The 22367-nt window shown below is 46.7% G+C and overlaps 1 protein-coding gene across 1 annotated transcript in view; it reads left to right on the plus strand.

The window, feature by feature from the left end:
• Positions 1-1667: 1667 nt before the first annotated feature.
• The window catches only part of SLCO4A1 (solute carrier organic anion transporter family member 4A1), a 31302-nt gene continuing 10602 nt past the window's right edge, over positions 1668-22367 (plus strand). The window contains exons 1-7 of the mRNA XM_066625794.1: positions 1668-2484; positions 4301-4391; positions 7367-7488; positions 13166-13277; positions 16927-17081; positions 19080-19275; positions 20235-20400. Coding sequence (XP_066481891.1) covers positions 1668-2484; positions 4301-4391; positions 7367-7488; positions 13166-13277; positions 16927-17081; positions 19080-19275; positions 20235-20400 — 1659 coding nt within the window. The remainder of the gene's footprint in view (positions 2485-4300; positions 4392-7366; positions 7489-13165; positions 13278-16926; positions 17082-19079; positions 19276-20234; positions 20401-22367) is intronic.

Below are 22367 nucleotides of genomic sequence, written 5' to 3' on the forward strand. Positions count from 1 at the left end.
ACCAAGCTGGGCAAGGGTCGAGCAGGCAAGCAGATGGCCTCACACTCCAAAGGAGTCTGTCCACATCCTCAGGCTGTACAAGCTGAAAAGAATCCCACAACACAGGACAAGCAGTTGCCAAGGGGACATCATCAGACACTGTCAATGTGGCATCCAAGTTGTGACGAATACGATTGATTTTATCTGCAAAATGTTGCGCAAACACGTCACAGCGGCTGACCGTGTATTCCTCCTGGTCTGCTGGGGGGGTCTGATGGAGGAGGCCCCGCACCACACGGAACAGCTCTGCCGGACGGTTGTCAGCAGACGCAATGGTAGCAGAGAAGAACGATCTCTTCGCTGCTACCACCGCCACGGAATAGGCTCTGTAATGGGCTCTCCACTAGATCATGTCTTGTGGAGACACAGCTGATGGATAGGATTGGGCTGTTAGTTATTCAGCTAACTTAGTAGTGGCTTAGTAGTACTGAATATGAATCTGGAGTTCCAACAGTCTTTTTAAATACAGTATGATTTAAAAATAATAATAATAATAATACAACCCTTTTTTTTACAAGCAGCTGTGTTCGCCTTCTAGCAGATTTTCCTTAACAGCACATCATCTAATTAGTTGCTGACAGGCTTGTACTAATAGCAGTAAGCAGATGTGTAGCCCAGAATAGAGTCATTCTGACAGCAGAAATGCTCTGAACCAGGAAGAGCCCAATTCTAGCCAACTTTCCAGTGCCAGTGCAGCCACAATGCAGCCCAGAGGTAAGGGAACATACATTCCCTTACCTTGAGGAGGGCTCCATGACCCCTCCCCTCCAAGAGAATGCATTGGCACACCTGCATCAGTGCATGAAAATTGGACAGGATTGGGTCTGAAGTCCCTGATTCAAATCTGGCATCTGCCCAGTGGCATAGCTAGAGCAGGGACAAAGCACTAAGTTTTGCAGGGAGCCTCACCACAGTGTGCAATATGCCTCTGTGTGTTTTGCTGCTCCTGCCTGGAATAGCTCCGAAGGGGAGGGGAAGAGGCCCCTTGCACACTGTGGTGAGACTCCCTGCAAAACCCAGAGCGTTGCACCCCATCCAGCTTTGATACTGCCTCTGCCACAAAGCCATTTCATAGCCTCCAGCAAAGCGTCTGTCTCCCAGCCTCCCCCTTTGGCCCTGTCTATCACACAGAATTACATTGGTCTACCTTAAACTTTGCTTGTTTTAAGGCTGCAAATCTCTGTTGAAGTGCTATATAAATACCAAGGCTGCATTAATATTATAAAGGAACTTTGAGATGAGACTTCATGGGAAAGCTTTAGCGTAGCACAGGGATGCTAACTGACCAGGAATAAAGTAGCCCAGTCTGCTGCAGTACTTTTAACAGCTTGAAATCAGTAGGTCGTACTTCATGGCATGGAGGTAAGCATTATAAGTGTTTGCATATTAAGGTCTTGTTAAATCTATAGGAACAGAGAAAACCTTGGAATAGCATGCGCTATGTGAGCTAATTCTTTTTATGTTCTTTTCACAGAATGACATGGTTCAGGGTCTCTGCTTTGCCCACCCACCCATTGATCCTCTGGACACAGATCCTCTCCTGAAAGCCAAGACCTCAACCCGCTATTACGAGAACCCAAACCATCTAGGGAAGGGAGGTAAAGCACAGCACCATTGGGTCCTCTTTGATGGAAATGCCACACAAACTGGCGGGTGAAAATGGCTTCCATTTCACCCCCAAACTTCTTTTTTCGAACACCTCCAACTCAGCGGAGAACAGCCTTACTTTTGATACCCCGAGTCCCCAGGACTCCTGCGACACCCCTCTGAGCAATGGCACTTTATACTCCAGTGCAGACAGCCCTTCGGACTCTTGCGTGAAACCCCTCTGTGATGCAGGGTCTGAAAATGAAAGCCAATTTAACAAAGGAATTAAATATGTCTCCTCGGAAGGAGAAGCACTTGTCTGCGGGTGGGGGGCCTTCACGCCTAGTTGTTTACAGTTCTTCAATACCCCAAAGGGAGTCTTGTTCTTCCTCTGTGTGGCTTCTTTCCTGCAAGGGATGACAGTCAATGGCTTTATTAATACAGTCATCACCTCAATTGAGCGGCGGTTTGACCTGCGGAGCTACGAGAGCGGGTTGATCGCCAGCTCCTATGACATTGCCGCCTGCGTGTGCCTGACATTTGTCAGTTACTTTGGGGGAAATGGGCATAAACCACGGTGGCTTGGATGGGGAGTGCTGATCATGGGGATTGGGTCCATCGTCTTTGCATTGCCCCAGTTTACCACTAGCCAATATGAATATTTCTCCGAGGAGATTGGCTTGTGCTCCTCCAATCAGAGCGTCCGATGCTCCACGAGCGTCTCCAGTCTCTCGAATTACCGGTTTGTCTTCATGCTTGGACAGTTCCTGCACGGAATTGGAGCAACACCCCTTTATACTCTTGGAGTAACCTACTTGGATGAAAATGTCAAGTCCAACTACTCCCCTGTGTATATTGGTAAGTTGGGTAGGTCATTGTGGAAGATTTCCCTTTTTTTATTTTAAACACAAAAAGCTATGCTAGTTTCATCTGGTTTTCAAACATAGATTGTAGAATCAATCATAGAGTAGATAGGAATGTACCTAAAGGTCATCTAGTCCAACCCCTGCCTATAGCAGGAAATCTTCCAAGAGTTTCTCCAGCAGGTACTTGTCGAGACTGCTTAAAGATCTCCATTGAGGGAAAATCTACCATCCCCCTTGGCAATCTGTTCCACTGCCAAACCACCTTTACTGTCTTTTCCTGATATCCAATCTGAATCTCTTTCAGTTTGGACCCATTGGATCTAGTTCTACTTTCAGAGGCAGTTGAGAACAAATTTGTTTCTTCTTCCATATGGCAGCCCTTCAGGTATTTGAAGAGCGCTATCATACCCCCTCTCAGCCTTCTCTTCTCCAGGCTGAAGATCCTTTTTTAGATCTATGATTTATAGAATTATGACTGATTGGTTGACTTCCAGCTTCTTCATGACATATGACAACCCACTGCATTATCTGTGAACATGGACTAACCAGTCAATGAGTCACAGAAGGTTTATTAAAAATCCCAAATGGATGTCCTCATATATAGTGCTGGAATGGATGCTGATTACCTGGAAGGCCTTGACTATGCAACCTTTGGCCTGGCAGACACTCCTCCCTAAGTAAAGGTATAAAGAATATTGCAGGTAGAGTGACTTTCCTAAGGCACACAGGGGCATATCATTGTAGGGAGAGTCTAATCCCTTAGTAACTTAGCCAGGGATGGCCCATCCCTCCAGGCTAAAGTAATTGGCCATTGCTGCTCTAGGCAACCACCCAGGATAAAGCTGCATAACTTGGCAACACTCAGGCTACCACCGGACACAGGCATTGCTGTCCTTCCCTATTGCTGACTTGGTTGTAGAGGCTCTGGGACAGCAATAAGAGTCTGATTGTCTAGGAAGCCTAAAACAGTGCTTCTCAGCTCGTAATCCTGAGAAGTGGTCCATGAGGTCTCAGGAACAAAAAGATGATCACCTTCTATCACTTCCAGCATCTCGCTGAGCAAGCACTGCCCTGAGGATCATAAGAGAGGTATGGACTGTTCACAGTTGCAGCTGACACTGAAGTGTTGGCCGCAATAAATAATAATAATAATAATAATACAGGTATTTATATACCGCCTTTCTTGGTCTTTATTCTTTATTCAAGGCGGTTTACATAGGCAGGCTTATTAAATCCCAGTTGGGATTTTTACAATTGAAAGAAGGCTCTATCTTTCAAGAGCCACAACAATTCAGATGTTTCGTTCTGATCTGGCCTCCATCCTGGCCTCCATCCTCCCACGCTCAGAGCAGATGGAAATAGCTCGGCTTCAGCTTGTCAGCTGCTCCAAGGTCGCATGGTGCCGGTGGCCTCAAACTGGCGACCTTGTGGATGTTATCTTCAGGCAGACGGAGGCTCTACCCCCTTTGTTCACTGCCCTCTCTGGTAGTCTGGGGGGAGCATTTACTCTGAAGATGCTTCTCCATAGACCACCAGAGAGGGTGGAGAATGGTCCACCTGCAGCCACAGCGGGCACTTCCAGAGTCTCATTTAATTGCATTTTTTTGTGGGGGGGGTGGGGTGTGCATATGGTCCATGTCAAATGTTTGCCTCAGTGGTCCGTGGGCTCCTAAAGGAGGGCCTGATAACATAGTTGCAGTGGAATGTTGCACAAATTTAAAATTTAGCTTTTTTTTTTTTTTCCAAATTTAACTTGTCCTGCATTTTGAACACTTGCAGCTGTCCACATTGATGCCTTTCTTTTTCAGCCATTTTCTACACTGCTGCCATATTGGGACCTGCTGCCGGCTACCTGGTTGGAGGCATCTTTCTAAACATTTACACTGAAATTGGGAGACAGTAAGTTAGCAAAACACTGGGTGTGGAACTACCCATTGCACAGCAAATTCTTCATGCACCTTTTGTCTCACGTGGAGAAACAAGATGGAGAAATGGGAGTTACCGACATCTTTCTAGAGCCAGCACAGCTCCTGGACGTGAAAATAGTTGAACATCTACATTTTCACATACCCACCTGATGGTTATTATATTTTTGCTCAAGTTGCTTTAAGTATACAACTAAAATTATAAATGTAGGTATTTTGCAGGCACACTCACCTGTTAACCAGCACCCTGTTTTATGGGTGTAGCACCCATAAACAGCATAAACATAATAAACAGGGTTTATTAAATAGGGTTTATTAAACAGGGTTTAAAATAGGGTGCTGCAACCCTGTTTATTAAACAAACAGGGTTGCAGCACCCTATTTTATGCACTGAATATAGCAGACCCAAGACTTGTGCTGCCTACTGTGTGAAACATTAGTCCCCAGGGGTAGGTGCAGCTCAGGACTTCATGGCCGCCATGACAACCATGGGCCTATCTCAGAAGGTCTCAGCTCCAACTCACAAGTCAGGACACATGTTCGACCTGATGTTTCCAGTCAGGCAAGTGGAGAGTGATCTGATGTGAAGGAGATTAACATCCCAGTCCTGTTCTTCCCAGTGCCCAGGGCTGCAGCGAAATGGCAACCACAGCATCCAGTGAGACTGAGAAGCACTGCCAGATCTACTGCCAGGCTTACGCTCCCTTACCCACTGTAATACCCAAGTGGCCCTGATGGGTCTTCTCAGATTTGTGCCCACTATTGAGCAAGCACAGATTTGAAGAGACCCGTGTTAGGTCTCCCGGGCTGGGAGCGGGGTTAGGATATGACAGCAGGGTCTGCTGCCATCTCCACCATCTCTGGGCCCGCTCCCTCCCCCTGCAACACAACACCTGCCCCCCACCCAGACTTACTGCTGCACTGCCTGGACCTCACCCAGAGCTCCAAGCGACATTTGTCCGTCCACTGCCTGGCGCTGGCTCAGCACAGGTTAGCACTGAGCCAGCACCAACCCAGCGTTACGTCATAGAAGTGCCTTATGACACATTTGCAACACTGCACACCGGTGCTGGGGTGGCGCAGGCCCATTAGGATCAGTCCCTAATATCATTCTGTTGTCATGCACAGATCACTTTCTGGTAAGGTTTAGGCTGGCTGTGGCCTCTTGCCTCCATAGAGGCAAAGGACCACGTTGTATGGTCCACTCCCCAAGACAAATGGATCCAAATGGTTTGCTGAAGGCTATGGGGGATTTTCCCGATACCAAATCCAGTGACTATTCTGAGGCCCTTGTTGATCTCTGGAATAGGGAGGTGACCAGGACTGTGGATGAAATCACTTCTGAGCGACGTCAGCCATCTTGTAGATTCAGACTGGTTCCTTGGTTTACTAAGGAGCTGCGAATGATGAAGCTGTAGGGTAGACACTGAGCAATGGTGGCTGAAGACTCATGATGAGTCCAACCAGACCCAAGTTAGAGCTCATTTTAGGGTCTATTCTTCAGTGAAGTGCACCTTCTTCTCTGTCACCATAGCGTCCTCAGAGAGCTGTCCAGCGGAATTGTTCCATGTTGTGAGAGGCCTACTCCATCAGTCCCCACTGAGATCAGGAGGAACACACAGATTCCTGCTGGGGCATGTTTGCCAGGCAATTTGCAGAGAAAATCTTTCACATGTGCATGACTTGGAGTCCACAATGGCAATGTCTGCTGATGTCCCCATGATATCTGTCAGTCTGGGTTTGTGGGATTCCTTTCAGTTTGTGGATGCCAAGGATGTTCACAGAGTCCTTTGGAGTGTGAAGCCATCAGTTCAGCATGCCTGATTAGATCTGCTCAGGAATAAATTCATCTTTGAGTGAAAGGTGCTGCAGATGGCACTAAAATGGGTGGTGGCAAAAAAACAAACAAAAAAAACCAAAACAAAACAAAACACCGCTCTCTGGATTCCACCACCTTTGGGCTGCTCCTTTCTTAGAAGCCTTCGGGTGAGGCCTAAAGACCTTTTTCTTTCAAAAAGTCTTCGGAACCATGCAGGATATATCTGCAAGCAGGGGGTATGTCTGCTGGTTGCAATCTGGTGCTTGGTGGTTCTTCTTAATTACTTGATGTTTTAGTTGGCTAAAACTAAACTTTAGTTTAGTTTAGAAACTTTAGTTTCCCCTGGAGGCTGGGGGATAAGAATAGGCCCTCAGCTTGGCTGTACTTGTCATAAGAGGTGACTAAACAGCCACCGGGTAGATGGGACTCATTAGCCTGGGAAGGCAGCTCATCTGAGAGAAGGAAAACTCTGATCCCAAACCTCCACTGCCTTGTGGCTACATCCAGTTATGGAAAAGGCTTCAGGAGTCAACCTCGAGGCAAAATCCGGAGCCGGAGTCCCTGAGGCAGTTCATGGCTGAACACAGTCACGTTCTGGCAACTCTTGTGATGCCGCTGGAACAACCGTATTGGCCTCTGTCTTTCCATTGGACCATTTCAGCGATGTGGAGACGGGGGATTTGCTGCATGGGTAACAGTCTGTCCTCCATATCTACTTTACCCAGGCTTCGCGCACTAGAGAGGACACTCTGTTCCAGAACCACTATTCAGAGAGCGATACCATAGTCTTAGAACATGCGAACATAAGAACAGCCCCACTGGATCAGGCCATAGGCCCATCTAGTCCAGCTTCCTGTATCTCACAGCGGCCCACCAAATGCCCCCAAAGTCTTCCGAGAATGAAGGATGCCAACACTAATGTTTTAAGACCGATTGTTTTTATAGCAGCTGCTTGCCGCTGGTTGGTTTTAAATATGGTGTTATAAATGTATTTTATATTTTTATAAATACAAACACAGCTGTGTGAATGGATTCTGGCTTGCCCCTGACTTGTGCTAATTTATGAGAAGACCAGGAGGCCCCATATGATTCTCCCATAAAATAATGGCCTTTCTTTCTTTTGCGCACAGAATCGATCTTACTCCAGACAATTCTCTGTGGGTTGGAGCTTGGTGGATTGGGTTCCTGGGTGCAGGAGCTGCTTCCCTCTTGATCGCAGTCCCCATTCTGGGTTACCCTCACCGCCTGCCAGGTACGTGCAAAGTGGCCCAACCCAATCCAGACAGCAGAACTGTCCACGTCCTTTGGAAGGAGGAAAGCCAAGGGGCAAGGAGATGTTTGCTCCTCCCCTGCATCTTGATCAGGAGCAGAAGCTCCACACTGTCTGGCTAGATGACGCAGGTGGCCAACAGAACAAATGTGCACATCATGGAAAATTTACAGGTAACCACAGCACTGCATTAGAAAACCAATCCAAAAACCACAATGTGGAAATACCATTTTTAGGAGCTGAGCTTAACATGATGCACTACCTTTCACCCCCTCCCTTTTGTGAAGAGGCAGATCCAAAGGGGGGTCATGTATGCATGCACCCCCCACCCCAAATGTCTGCCAATAGGCAAGAACACCCATTGGGCTAAGGAGCAAAATCGGGTGTCAGGGGAACACCCACTGGGCAGGTGCCGGCGAGATTGGCTAGAATGAGAGCCCAGGCTCACCCAGCTGGTAGACCTGGGTTCAGACTCCAGATGGAAGCCCAGGTCTACACACCCAGCAAACTTTGGCCATAGAAGGCATAATGTTCAACCCAGAACCCAGGTCTACCTGCCTGGTTGACCTGGGCTCTGGAGTTGGTAGTACTCATGCCAACCCAAGCATAATCACTGAATCCACCCCTGCTTTTGTGTACCATCCGTTTTGAAGGAGGGGTCTGGGGAACTTGAACGCTTGCTCACAACTTTGTGGCATTTTGCTTTTGTGACCGGAAATATTATACAAGCAGGTCCCTGTATCTGCGGAGCCAGTATCCGTGGTTTCAATTATCCATAAACTATTAACTGTTAACCATTAGTAGTTAACTTCTGCTTCCTCTCTAGTGTTGGGTCTATTTTTGTCAAGCCTTCAGACCACTGGCAACCTGCTCTCTTCATACTCTAAGTCTGAAGGTTTATGTTGCCCTGTTTAAGCCATTTTTGCTCAGCATTGCATATATGCCACAGTAACCAGAATCACGTGTACACCTGTGGGCTGAACAGAAATGGGTTAAAGCAAGAGACACTTACTGGTAAGCCTGTAAAGAATGTTAGTGGACGCGGGTTTATGTGGAGATGTGTGCAGAGTACGCTGGTAACGTTAATTCCTGTAGCCACAGTTTCCGTATCATGGGGGGAGGGGCATGGAACAGATCCTCTGCAGATATGGGGGCAAGCCTGTATAGTCAATTTGTGAAGATTAGATCAGGATTATGGCTGCTGGACCCATCCCCAGTCACCATATAAGGATCTGGCCCTTATTGCTAGGAGGTGCAGGCTGCACCGGGTGACATGAACATGTGTGTGTGTGGGGGGGGGGGGGTGTTACACCACTACTGGACAAAATTTTTAAAGCCTAACATGTTATATATCATTTTGATGTGTAATTTCATGCACAATGCAATGAAATAAACCACACTGAAATATCTCTATTCTATCAAAAGTTATAGCCAAAAAAAACAGTGCAAAAGGGCAGTGTCCCTTTTCCACCACCCAGGGAGTTAGTGTAATGCAGTGGCATTACTAGAGGGTGTGGGGCATGTGGGCCGCAACAGGTAATGCATACCAGGATGATGACACCACTATTGGCCAAAATTTTTAAAATGTTGGTATTTTCAAATAATACCATCATGTTATATATCATTCAATGAGTAATTTCATGCACAACACAATGAAATAAACCACATGGGAATATCTCTATTCTTTCAAATGTTATAGCCAAAAAGTGGAGTGGGGCAATAGCGCATCACCATGCCCACCTCCCAGGGTGTTGCCCCACCCACTGCATGAGAGGAGGTCAATCTATTCTAGGGTGACACACTAGCTTCCTACACCAGGTGATGCAAACCCTAGTGACTCCACTTGCAAAGCTAATGCAGATACAAGTTGCACGTGCACAGATTCTCTCCTCACAATTAGGGCCCTCCACGTTCAATCATTCCGGACAGTGCATGCAGCACATAGCTTACACCTACGCGGGCTCTGTGCAGTGATCAAGATGCAGGAATAACAGGAGTATCCTGAGCCCTTCTCAGTTCATTGGCCCTACCCCATTGGAACTGACTGCTCCTGAAACACCATTATGATCCTGAGCTGAGTTTATTATTTTACATTCCATCTTCCTACATTAAAAATGCGTTCATGTGACTTGCCATAAAATGCAACACTAAATAAGAGAATAACCAAGGAAACCTAAATACTGGCAGACTTCCCAGTTGTGCAGGCCCATAGATAAGAGATTGCCTGCTGCGGCTAGAAAAATAAACAGTGTGCCACTGTGAGTTTGTCATTGACTTGCCCTTTACGTTATCATGTGAGCTTCGGTCAGGGAACTGTCCTCATTACCCTGTGTATTTGCCTATGCGGAAGAAAAGGAAGACAATGGAAATTCTCTCCCACACATCTCTCCCCGCTAGACTCTTTTCTGATTGCGTATGTTTCCTGCCCTCCCACACACCCATCTCTATCATTTGGTCCTTGCCTCTAATACGAATAATACTTTGAAACAATCTTATTCACTTTCCCAACACTCCTGATGATGCATGCTTTACAAAGTGTTCACCCCCTCCAACCTACTTAAGATCCATTTCCAATGGCATCACTAAGGGAGGTGCAGGGGGCTGTGGGCCGCACTGGGTGATGTGCATGGGGGTGTGTGTGAAACCACTACTTGCCAAAAGTTTTTAACTCTTAGTATTTTTGAATAATACCATCATGTTATATATCAATCAACGTGTCATTTCATGCAGAATACAACAAAACAAACTGTGTTGAAATATCTCTGTTCTATCAAAAGTTATAGCCAAAAAGCCAGCAGGGGTTGGGCAGTAGTACATCCCCATGCCCGCTGCTCGGGGCATTGCCACTCCCACTGCATAGGGGGAGGTCCATCATATGGGTGATGTGCTGGCCTTCCTCACTGAATGACACAAACCCTAGAGACACCACTGTTCATTCCCTTGGGTTTTTATTTTTATTTTTTGGGGTGGGGGTTGTCCTTTTGGATAAGCATCTGAACATTAATGTTTAGAATATAACAGGAACTAGAATGGTTATCTTCACATAGGCCCATTTTGACTTCTCTTTCAGACCTTCCCATTTTCCCTGTTGCCACATGCCTGCTCTTGTCTGATCTCGGAAGCTAAGCAGGGTCAGGGCTGGTTAGTACTTGGATGGGAGACCACCTGGTAATACCGGGTGCTGTAGGCTTATACCATAGTCTTTCGAGACTGAAGGTTGCCAACCACCATACCATATCACCATTCATACAGAGCTGTGCTTCTTTTCTCGGCGTACTTCCTTGAATATGGAAACTGGGTGTATCGTAACTTCTTTGAAGCTGCTGAAGCTTATGCAAATGGTGGAGTTACAGAGGCCTCATTCGGGCAATTCAACAAGCTGTAGTTTGCTGAGTTGTGAATGTGAACCTAAGAATCTCCAAACTCACATGTACCCACACAGTTCAAGGGTGTCATACTCTCTCATACAACAGGCCAAACAGCATTCATGATGCCAGCTGAAGGCCTGACATTATGTCATAAGCAGGTCATGACCAGAAGCCCTTTTTTTCTCACTCAGGAACTCATTAGTTGCAAACAACAGAAAATATATAAATCTTGATCATATTTTCCAGATATGGGAGAGCCCAATCACGCAGGCTGCCCTTTCAGCAGTGACACCTCAGCACAGCTCAGCAGCTGAGAGCAGCTGATGATGGTGGTGCTGGGAGAGCCCGAGGGATGGATAAAGACCTTCCAAGGGCCTCATCTGGCCCCCAGGCTTATGTTTGATCTCTCTGCTCTTGGTAATGACTTGACTGCTAAGTAGGCAATAACTACTAGCTTAGACAACTTTAAAAAGGGATTAGACACTTTAATCAAGGATACCTCTATCAATGGTTATTAGCCAGGACAGCTGAAAATGGAACCTCCATGTTCAGAGGCAGCATGCTTTTGAATATCAGATGCTGGGAACAAGCAAGCAAAGAAGGATGTTCTGCTTTGTGAGTGGCTCGAGATAAACTGCTGGCTACTACTGGAAGCAGAAGGCATGATGAAGTCTCATGTTCTTATAAACGTTGGGAATGTTATTGTCTTGCGGTCCAATCCTACCATGCAAAATGCAATCCACTGGAGTGCGCAGGCCAGCTGCTGTCAGGCCATGTGGCAGCAGACACCCACTGCCAGCTGCCATAGGTAACAGCGCATAAGTGGAAGGGAGGAAGCAGGGGTTGGGTGGAACAGGGTGGTGACAGCGTTTGGGAGAAGGGCAGATGAGACCCAGGAAGGAGAGTGAGTTCAGTGACAGGAACACCCATCAAATCCTAACCCCCCTTCCTGGACCCAATCCAGGAGTTCACTGTTGGTGGTGCAGGTCCGAGTACACCTGCCGGGCCATATAAACATGAGCCCCACTGGATCAGGTCAGGGGTCCAGCTTCCTGTATCTCACAGTGGCCCACCAGATGCCTCGGGGGGGGGGCACACAAGACAAGAGACCTGCATCCTGGTGCCACTCCCTTGCGCCTGGCCTTGTGCGGTAGCCTATTTCTAAAACCAAGAGGTTGCACAAACCCATCACGGCTTGTAGCCTGTGATGGACTTTTCTTCTAGAAGTCTGTATAATCCCCTTTTAAAGGCATCCAGGCCAGATGGCATCTAGGCCAGATGCCATCATCACATCCTGTGGCAAGGAATTCCACAGACTAATTACATGCTGGTTAAAGAAATACTTTCTTTTGTCTGTTCTAATTATCCTGACACTCCATTTTAATGGATGACCCATGGTTCTGGACCAGCAGGGGCTTACCTAAGAGTAAGTGAAAAAAAAAAAAAGTTCCCTTACCCAAAGGAGGCCTTTGGAGGCCAGAACTCGCCTGTGGGATGCAGATGAAGATGACAAAGAGTCCACAAAATGCCATATCTGCTTGGCTATGCATTCTTTCTGCCATGCTGCTGATTTCAGAATGTCTCGGGAAGCCTGTTTTTGATTGGATCTTATGCTGACGCTTCTTTCCCTGGAGGAAACAGATGGGGTAAAAGAAGAGAGCAAAGGCAGCTCAGTCATCACACACCCTTGAGTGACCCAAAGTAACAACTAACAGCCTGTCAGTGGCTGCTGCTGTTCAAAGCATTGCACAAGTGCACTTGGCAGCAGCTGACAGTTTAGAAGGAACCACTGTTCTCTTCTTTTGTGGAGGGTGAGTTCAGTAACATAGCTGGGGCAGTGGCATAGCAGTGGCATAGCTGGGGGGCGTTGCCTCCATTTTGCTCTCACAGCCCGGAATGGCTCCAAAAGGAAGGGGGAGGGGCCTCTTGCACGCCGCAGTGAGGCTCCCTGCAAAACTTTGCACTGCATCCCCTCTAGCTATATCCACTGCCACCCAGTATACATACCCATTCATGTGCCTCAGTAACCTGCAAGGAAAAAAAATCAGATGTGGATGGAAAACTAGCAGCCCAATTCTGAAATTGATCATGGAAATTCTCTCTGTTGAGGTGGAAGGCAAGTAGAGCACCACATGAGACAGAATCACCTAGAAAACCAAGAACAAAAACTCATTTCTAATCTCATTGCACATCAGGCAGACTCAGGGGGTCTCAGGGTTGGAACACCAAAGTGCAGTCTAACTTAGTCCTTTGGTTTGCAAGGGATAACACTGACTTCTGTATGGTTTTAGGATCACAGCGCTACATAGTCATGAGAGTGTCAGAAGCCCATCAGCTGAAAGATGACAGCCACAAGACAGCCTCGGATCCTGATTTTGGAAAGACTGTCAAAGACCTGCCACGGTGAGAACTTGTCCATACATCTGTCCCTAGGACATTGGCTTTCAGTTAGAAGGAAAAAATGCCCAAATCTAACCTTGTGTTTCAACTTTCTTCTTCAGTGTCTGCTAACAGTTCAGTTCCTTCCATATGGATCTCCAAGCCCAAATCATAAAGGTGATAATGAATCATCTTATGTGTGTGTGGGGAGAATGAATAAATTAATTCATCCTTCATTTCAGATGCTTGTCAACATAGTTCAAGCCCTGCTTTATTTTTCATAGCAAAGCATTGTAATATAGCATCTGGGATTTGTGAATGGATCTTCCCAATTTATTTTTAACAGCAGCCAACAGAGGGTGTAGGTCAGGAGTTGGCGACCTTTTAGGGCAGAGGAGCCGGATGTTCGGCAATGGCGTCGTTGCATCATCATCGAATGTCTGGGTCGCTGAGTTTCCAGAAGCAGCTGCATGGAGCTTGGCTTGTGGTGTAGCTAGAGGGGGTGCAAATCACTAAGTTTTGCAGGCACCTGAACACACCCTGCAAGTGGCCCCTCCTCCTCCCCTTTGGAGCCATTCCGGGCAGTGTGAGCAAAGCAGAGGCTCAGAAGGGGCAGGGCTGCTTGCACAGTGAGGCTCCCTGCAAAACTTAGTGCTTTGCACGCCCTCTAGCTGCACCTCCTGCCCAATTTGCCACATGCCAGACAGAGATTGAGTGAGCCACCTGCCCAGGCTCAGAGAGGCCCTGTGACACATGGTCATGGGGAGGCTGGAAGGATGGGAAAGGCCTTCACAGAGCCTTGAAATGACTTGGTAAATGATCCAATTTTTCCTTATTATTTTTTCCTGGGGTTTTTCGGGGGGAGATAATGGATAATTTGTAAGCCATTTAGCAGAAAAGCTCAACAAGCTTCCTCATCTCAACCACAGATGTTCTTCCACAAACAGATGTTTGCAGAGAGCTGTTCTGAAGCCTGCCTGAAGTTCTATGAAACCACAGCTACAGTTCTGTGCGGAGTTAATGTTGCTCCTGATGCATGTTGTTCCCCTCAAATCGGTGCTGGATTGTGGCCTGCATATATATGGGTTGCCAGGAGATATGCAGAACGTTTATGTCAAGGAGAATCTCAGATTGGTTATTAAGCAAAATTCTTGACTTGGTGCCACTTTCCAAGATTATTACTCAATTTCTCCAGAAGGAAATTAAAATCAAAAATAGCATTGAAATTCTCAGCAGAGTATGACCAGGACAACAGGGATGTTAAGGAAGCTTAGAGTTAACCTCTGTGTGTACTGAGGAACCAGTCTGTTGCAGAGGATTCTGGAAGCTGTCATAAAGCGTATGCACTCAACTCATACAGGCATTTTAGGTCTCACAGTCATCACCCATCAACTGAGTGTACAAGATAGGACAGTGGCGTAGCTAGAGGGGGGTGCAAAGGACTAAGTTTTGCAGGGAGCCTCACCGAAGCATGCAAGCAGCTCCTCCCCCTCCCCTTCAGAGCCATTCTGGGCAGTGGGGGCTAAATGGAGGCTCCAAAGGGGGGAAGGGGCCACTTGCATGCTGTGGTGAGGCTCCCTACAAAACCTAGTGCTTTGCGCCCCCTCTAACTATGCCATAGCCCTAGAATATATCCCCTGAAACTGCAGGTTGCTGGGGAAGTTCAAATGTAGTGTGCAGGCTGATGTCTGAAAGCAGCATGTTTGTATTTATGGGGCATTGAGGAACCCTGATAATTATGGAACTCCTACCCTAGACATGTTTACCTGGTGCCATCTTGGTTATCTTTTGGACATCAGGCAAAGTCTGTTTCGTTCTCCCATGCTTTTAATTGTATTTGAGATCATATTAAGCATTTTAATGGCTTGTTTATTTGATGGCTGTGCTGCTTTTTTAACAGTGTTACTGTTGTTGATATGGCATTTTTGGTCGTATCCATTAGAGTTCTGCACCGCCTTGAATCCATTTGTAGGAAGTGTTGGTATGCGAATACAACCCCAAGTTCACTGGAATGTAACTTGAAAAACCTGGCTTTATTTGTTTTCCACATTGTTATACTGTCTTCCTCCAAAGAGCTCAGAGTAGTGTACATGGTTCGGGGTAGGTGAGGCTGAGAGATAGTGATTGACCCAAGAAAGTGGTCACCAAGAAAGCTTCAGGACTGAGCGGGGATTTGAACCTGATCCAGGCTGTGTGACTATGGGCATAATCCTAACCAAGTCTACCCAGAAGTCAGTCCTATTGTGTTCAGTGGGGCTTACTCTCAGGAAAGTGTGGTTAGGATTGCAGCCTATGTTAGCTCAGAGTGCCTCATCCTGTGAATCGGTTTTCTGATCCAGCAAGTTCATGTTGGGCTGGAACTGGGCTGCTGGTGACATTGCTTATCGGATGGAGATAGGAAGAAAGCTTCCAACAAACTGCTCATCAGGAGGTTCAGCTCAGCACAGAAGCCAGCCCCCTGAGTTGGTACACTAGCCTTAATATCTGACTGACTGGCCCTGACTGGCCTTAATATCTGTGAGAAGAAAGAATAACTGGCAGGAGTCACTAGGGTTTGTCTCACCCGGTGCAAGAGCTCATTGTGTCGTCCCCATGATGGACCTCCTCCAGTACCAGACCATACAGAATAAATTACAATATCATATGCACAGCCACAGTGCAGTGGCATCCTTAGGGTTGGTGTAAACCCCATTAACTTTGTTTATTTTAATATATAACAGTACAGGTCACCCAACAAATCAGTTACCAACAAAAAAACCAGTGGCCAGCTTGATGACACTCACATAACTAAATAAGAGTTGTAGTATTAGCTCAGATCCATGGAAATGAGAGCTGACTTATACTACCACCTTATTGGTTCTCTGCTGTGTCATAATAACACCTCATTGGCTCTCTGAACAATCAGTCTCATTAGTTAAGGAAATAACTCTCATGAGTTAAAGAAATCCTCTTTTTGTTACATAAGGAAGTTGTATTTTCTTTTTCTTGTTAATTGGCCATAAACTTTGATAGAATAAAGGTAATTCAACATGGTTTGTTTCGTTATATTTTGCATGAAATTACCTTTACAATGATGTGTAACATGATAGTATTATTTATAAATACAAACTTTCCAAAAGGTTTCCAAAATTCTGGCCATTAGCGGTATTCACCCGGTAAGGGACACATTCTCTGCACCTCCCTAGTGTTGCCACTGATAACTGGGACCATCTTGTCTGCCCAAGGCCCTTTCTGTACCCAGAAGAAAGGGTCACACCTGGAACCACTTTCTGAAGAAAAATACACAAATGATCACCACATGTCAGATATTCTGAAGTCTCCAGGCCTTTGCAGATGTTGTCGTCCATGTGGAGAGCCAACTTCCTGGAGGGAGGGAATGGGAGAATGTCCCTTTGCACTGCTACCCATGTCCCTTTGCACTACTGAGCAACTGGTCTGCAAAGGTAAGTGCTGCATATGGAAAGAGACCTTCTCCTTGTGATCCAGAATGCTGATTTTAGAATAGGTGTCATGAAAGAGCAAGCCTACAATGGTCTGGAAAGATGTCGTTTAAAAAATTGCAACAAATATGGATGTAGGGTGAACTTCATAATACGGCAGGAGAGTCTGTTTCAACATACATGTTCATAATTTCCCCCCTCCCATGTTCCCCCTCTATTCCTGGATCTCACAGGTCAACATTGCTGCTACTGAAGAACCCAACCTTCATCTTCCTCTGCTTGGCTGGAGCAACAGAGGCCACACTCATTGCTGGGATGTCTACTTTTGGTCCCAAGTTTCTTGAATCCCAGTTTAGCTTAAGTGCCTCTGAAGCTGCAACTTTGTTCGGTAAGGAAACTGTCGTGAGATGTTGCTTTGTATTGCTTACAGTTTCTTAAACCTTTGGTTGTGTTTATTATGGTCATTTGTCAGTTGTCATTTGGCGAAATAGTTTATTCCTCCAGTTTGTTTCAGCTTTTTGGTCAGATCAAGTACCATGTCATTCAAAAGATGGTACAAATAATAAACGAATGAATGAATCATTCCTTCTTGTCAAATAAAAAGTTACTTATTTAAATAGTTTAAAAGCTTCAAATAAAAGGAACAGGTCCCATCAAACATCCATAAGTACACAACACACAGGGAAAGGTTTCTGCAGTTTATCCTCTACTGAGGCAGCATGACAGAGGAGGGGAATTACAACCCAGTCCTATCCAGAATTGGGCTGTCAGGGACATGGCTTTACGACAATGAAAGAGCCTTTCACTGTTGTAAAATGGCTCCCGCAGCCTCTCTGCCCCAATTCCTCTCCCTCCCAACTTGATTTTGCCCTTTCCCTTTCCATATTCTTCCTTCCTTCCCTCACTCCTCCTCCACGGCTGGTTTATCTACTCTGATGGGTGGCCAGTGGTCCAGCAATGTGTACAGGAAGACTCTGGCCCTCCCAATGGCTCTTGGGCAGTGTGCTACTCAAGTGCACTACCAGAGTACACTTTATGGCTGCTTTTCAGCAGCCAGTCCTGGTGGAAGGCAAGTTCTGCTAGTAGGGCAGCCCAATAGGATGGGCTGCTTGGTTCCAGATATGTAACCTACCAGTGGAGATTTCTATTCTGAAAATACAAATTTGTATTCTCAGGCTCTTTCTCTCATCTACAAGGTACAGCATTTGGGAATTTAGCCAAGATCAAGTAATAAACTTGGTGCAATCAGTGTGTCACTGATGAAGTGCCAGGAGAGTAGGACCAGCCAGTTCATCACAGACTGTGGAGGTGGATCTTCTAGGATTGCCTAATTGCAGTGGCATAGCCAGAGGGGATGCAAAGCACTAAATTTTGCAGTGCCTGAATGTGCCGTGCAAGCAGCCCCTCCCCTTTGGAGCCATTCAGGGTGGTGGGACCAAAACGGAGACATTCGCCTCCTTGCATTTCACCCCTGAAATTTTTTGCTCCCACTGCCCAGAATGGCTTCAAAGGAGAGGGGGAGGAACTACTTGCATGGTGCTATCAGGTGCCTGCAAAACTTAGTGCTTTGCACCCTCTCTAGCTACAGCACTGCCGGTGAGGTTAAGTGTCTTTTTGGGAAGAGGTTTGATGAAGTATTGTTGGACCTGCAAGGGAAGGCATGGTGAGAAGTAACCTGGTATGCTTCACCGTAGCTAGCTAGGTCTCTTCCTTGAGTGAAATAATGATGAACAGTTGGTCAGAATGATGTCAGATAGCTAGTCACAGGTAGCTGTCTCCACAGAATGTATCAGTGATGGGGTGTGATCAGCTGGCATGACACCAGGTCACAGAGCCAATGAGCTGTCTGGGTGAGAAGACTCATTCCAGAATCTGAGACCACTGCATACCCCATGAACCTTTTTACGTACATTCAACTCTGGGTGTCTCACAATATGGAGCAGCAGAGTACTGATATGAAGACACCCAGCACTGAAATCTGAAGACAGCTCGCTCTCCAAGTGGTTAAAGCTGACAAATAGAGACACTCAAAACAGCCACCACAAGTATATACAGTGGTGTGGTTTCATTCTCAGAGTGTGGGGTATTGAGATGGTATTTCTCTTAAGGTATTGGCCAAAGTGAGACCTGAGAGCTGTAGAAACACCATTACACCACAGGTCTTCTAGGCTATTTGTTTTGTTGAACAGACACTATTCATTCCCTGCTACTCCCAGTATCTTACCATCTGCAAAGGTGGGGTGGTTGAGAGAATGAAGAGAGATTGACATGAAACTAAGTTGTGACTGTCAATGGATATCCCCCCCCCATCTCTTTAGACTGGCGATTACAAAGAGAAAAAAAAACTCACATATGTAAAGTAGTTTTCTTTCTTCTTCCTTGGAAGGTTACCTTGTCGTTCCAGCAGGAGGAGGTGGAACATTCCTTGGAGGGTTTATTGTGAACAAATTTAAGCTTCGCTGTTCAGGAATCATCAAGTTCTGTTTATTGTGCACCATGTCGAGTCTGCTGGCAATATGCATCTTTTTCATTGATTGCCCCAATATGCCCATGGCTGGAGTAACACAGATGTATGACCGAAGGTAGGCATTGTGATGATAACTATTTCTTTGGGGCCATGCCTGAGCTCCTGGTAAAGCCACAGAGAGAACACTTGGGATACTTCAGAAGAGAATTTGTGAAAACCTGCAGAACAAAGCTATCGTGAACCCCATTCCTTGCATCTTTTTGTTACAGTTTTCTTATTAATGGTGACCCACGTAGTGTCTTGTTGCTTGATATTAAGACTGCAGTCCTAAGAATACTTAGTAGGTGGTCCTATTGAATCCAGGGACTTACTTCCAAGTAAACATGTTAAACATTGGGCTAAGACATTGGGCATTGCTAGAGGGGGCAGGGGGTGTGGGCTGAACCGGGTGATGAGTACAGGGGGATGACACCACTACTGGCCAAAAATTTTTAAATCTTGGTATTTTCAAATAATCCCATCATGTTATATATTAATCAATGCGTAATTTCATGCAGAATGCAATGAAACAAACCGCATCAAAATATCTCTACTATATCAAAAGTTATAGCCAAAAAACCATGGGGGTGGGGCGATGGTGCCTCACAAGCCCAACACAGGTTATTGCCCTGCCCATTGCATGTGAGGAGGTCCATCATGGGGGTGACATGCTGGCCTCCCACACTGTGTGACACAAACCCTTGTGATGCCACTGGGCTAATAAGTTACATTTTGAGCACTGATGCAGCATAGTGGTTAAGAGAATATCTATGCGCTGGTAAGTAGCCTAGTTCAAATCTCAACTTACTCAAGTACTTGGAGGGGGGGGGGAGAGGAATGGGTAAGATGCGCAACATCTATGCAGCGGCATCGCTGGGGATGTGCAGGGGTGTGTGGAACATACCGGATGACACCATTGGGGGTATGTGACACCAAAGGAGGAGAGTCGTCAATTTCCATTCCTGGCATCCTCAAGGGCTCAAGTCTGAGAGCTTTATGGGGAATACCTCCTCACTAATGGTATGTTTTGTTCAGCCCCCTATCAGAAGGCCACCTAAACCTGTCTGTGCCATGCAACGCGGAGTGTGACTGTCTGCGAGAAATGTACAGTCCTGTGTGTGGAAGTGACAACATCATGTATTACTCCCCCTGTCATGCTGGATGCAAGAAAATATCGACCAATCAAGATGGTGGGAAAAAGGTGTGTTCCAAGTAAACAATGAGGGGTGGTCCATTTGCACCTGAGCTCCATCTGACATGCTGCTGTCATATGAAGCCTTGCTGACATTCAGCCAAGCCTTGAATGGAGCTACCATGATGTGAAGGGAAAGGGGAACTCCTTAGGAAATTCTCCCATGAATTGGTGTATAATTTAAAATACAGTGGTGCCTCGCATAACGAAATTAATTCGTTCCGCGAGTCCTTTCGTTATGCGAGTTTTTCGTTTTGCGAAGCGCGTTTTCCCATAGGAATGCATTGAAATTTAATTAATGCCTTCCTATGGGCAAGAAAAGTCAGAACAAAGTCAAATTTGGTTTACAAAGTGTTTATTAAGTGCTCTTTAAAGGCATACATACTGTACTGAGGATTTCAAAAGGGGGGGGATGCTGAGAGGGGAGCTTGAAGGCTGTAATCCTGTGCACACTTTCCTGGGAGCAAGCACAATGGGACTTACTTCTGAGGAGACACGCACAGGATTGTGCTCTAAGCTGGGGAGGAGGACAGAGCAGCTACACTCAATTGCTTGCTTTTGCCGTGATCATGGGGGGAAATGTGAAGGAAATGGGGCAGTGAGAGGGTGAATGAGCAATGGGGGGCGGAGGCTGCGATGGAAGGTTGCTGGGGGGGGCTTACGTTCAGATGCTGGATGAGGTGAGTGAAGGCACCCCTCCCCTGCTGTGTGAGTGTGGGGGGGCAGAGCATCTGTGTGTGTAAGAGAAGGGGGCAGCCTGTGTGTGAGAGAGAGGGGGGAAAGTGTTTGTGTTGCAGAGAAGTTGTGATGCTCCAGGCTTGGGGTGGGGGGAAAGAGAGGCTGCGATGCTCCAGGCTTGGGGAGAGAGAGGGCTGTGATGTTCCAGGCTTGCGGGGGGCACAAAAACGTGCAACCCCTGACAGGCACACAGGAGCCTGGCCCTGTGAGTGAGTGAGTGAGTGAGGGGTGGTGAAGAGAGCGTAAGTGTGTGTGTGAGAGGGAGGGAGGGATGCTGACTGACCCGCTGCTGAGCGAGGAAACCCCAAGAACTCATCATCCTTCCATAGGGTGAACTGCATAAACTGCATAAACTGGCATGACGATCCTCCCCCTTCCTTAGGGTGAATGTGAGCATAAACTGGCATGAAGATCCCCCCCCCTTAAAACAAACCAAAACAAACCCCCCCCCCCAAAATCATCTTGCAAAGCACGGGCATAAAAATTCGTTGTGCGCGTCACCAAAAATCGCGAAACGCTTTTGTTCTGTGAGTTTTTCGGTGCGCGAGGCACTCGTTATGCGAGGTACCACTATCATCCTCATTTGTTTTTGATATCATTCCCAGTAAAAATGGAATCTACAGGATTCAGCTGGGTCTTTGATTGGGAATGGGAATTGGCGTAGATAGAGGGGGTGCAAAGCACTAAGTTTTGCAGGGAGCCTCACTGCAGCATGCAAGGGGCTCCTCCTCTATGGAGCCATTCCAGGCACTGGGAGCAAAATGGAGACGAATGCCCAGAAGTCCTCCCTGGAATGCTCCCAGAAGGCATATGCCTCTGTTTTGCTGCCACCACCTGGAAAGTCTCCGAAGGGGGGGTGGTAGGGGTCCCTTGCACACCACGGTAAGGCTTCCTGCAAAACTTAGTGTTTTGCAGCCCATCTAGCTATACCACTTGGGGTGGGTGAAAACAAAGTGTACATTACTGGTAGTAAGTGTGAGAGCCGGACTGCCTCACACTTACTGTGAGAACCCGTGGACATTATATATCTGGACTTTCAGAAGGCATTCAACACGGTCCCTCACCAAAGACTACTGAAAAAACTCCACAGTCAGGGAATTAGAGGACAGGACCTCTCGTGGATTGAGAACTGGTTGGAGGCCAGGAAGCAGAGAGTGGGTGTCAATGGGCAATTTTCACAATGGAGAGAGGTGAAAAGCGGTGTGCCCAAGGATCTGTCCTGGGACCGGTGCTTTTCA

The sequence above is a fragment of the Tiliqua scincoides genome, chromosome 4 (genome assembly GCF_035046505.1).
Source record: "Tiliqua scincoides isolate rTilSci1 chromosome 4, rTilSci1.hap2, whole genome shotgun sequence".
Lineage (NCBI taxonomy): Eukaryota > Metazoa > Chordata > Lepidosauria > Squamata > Scincidae > Tiliqua > Tiliqua scincoides.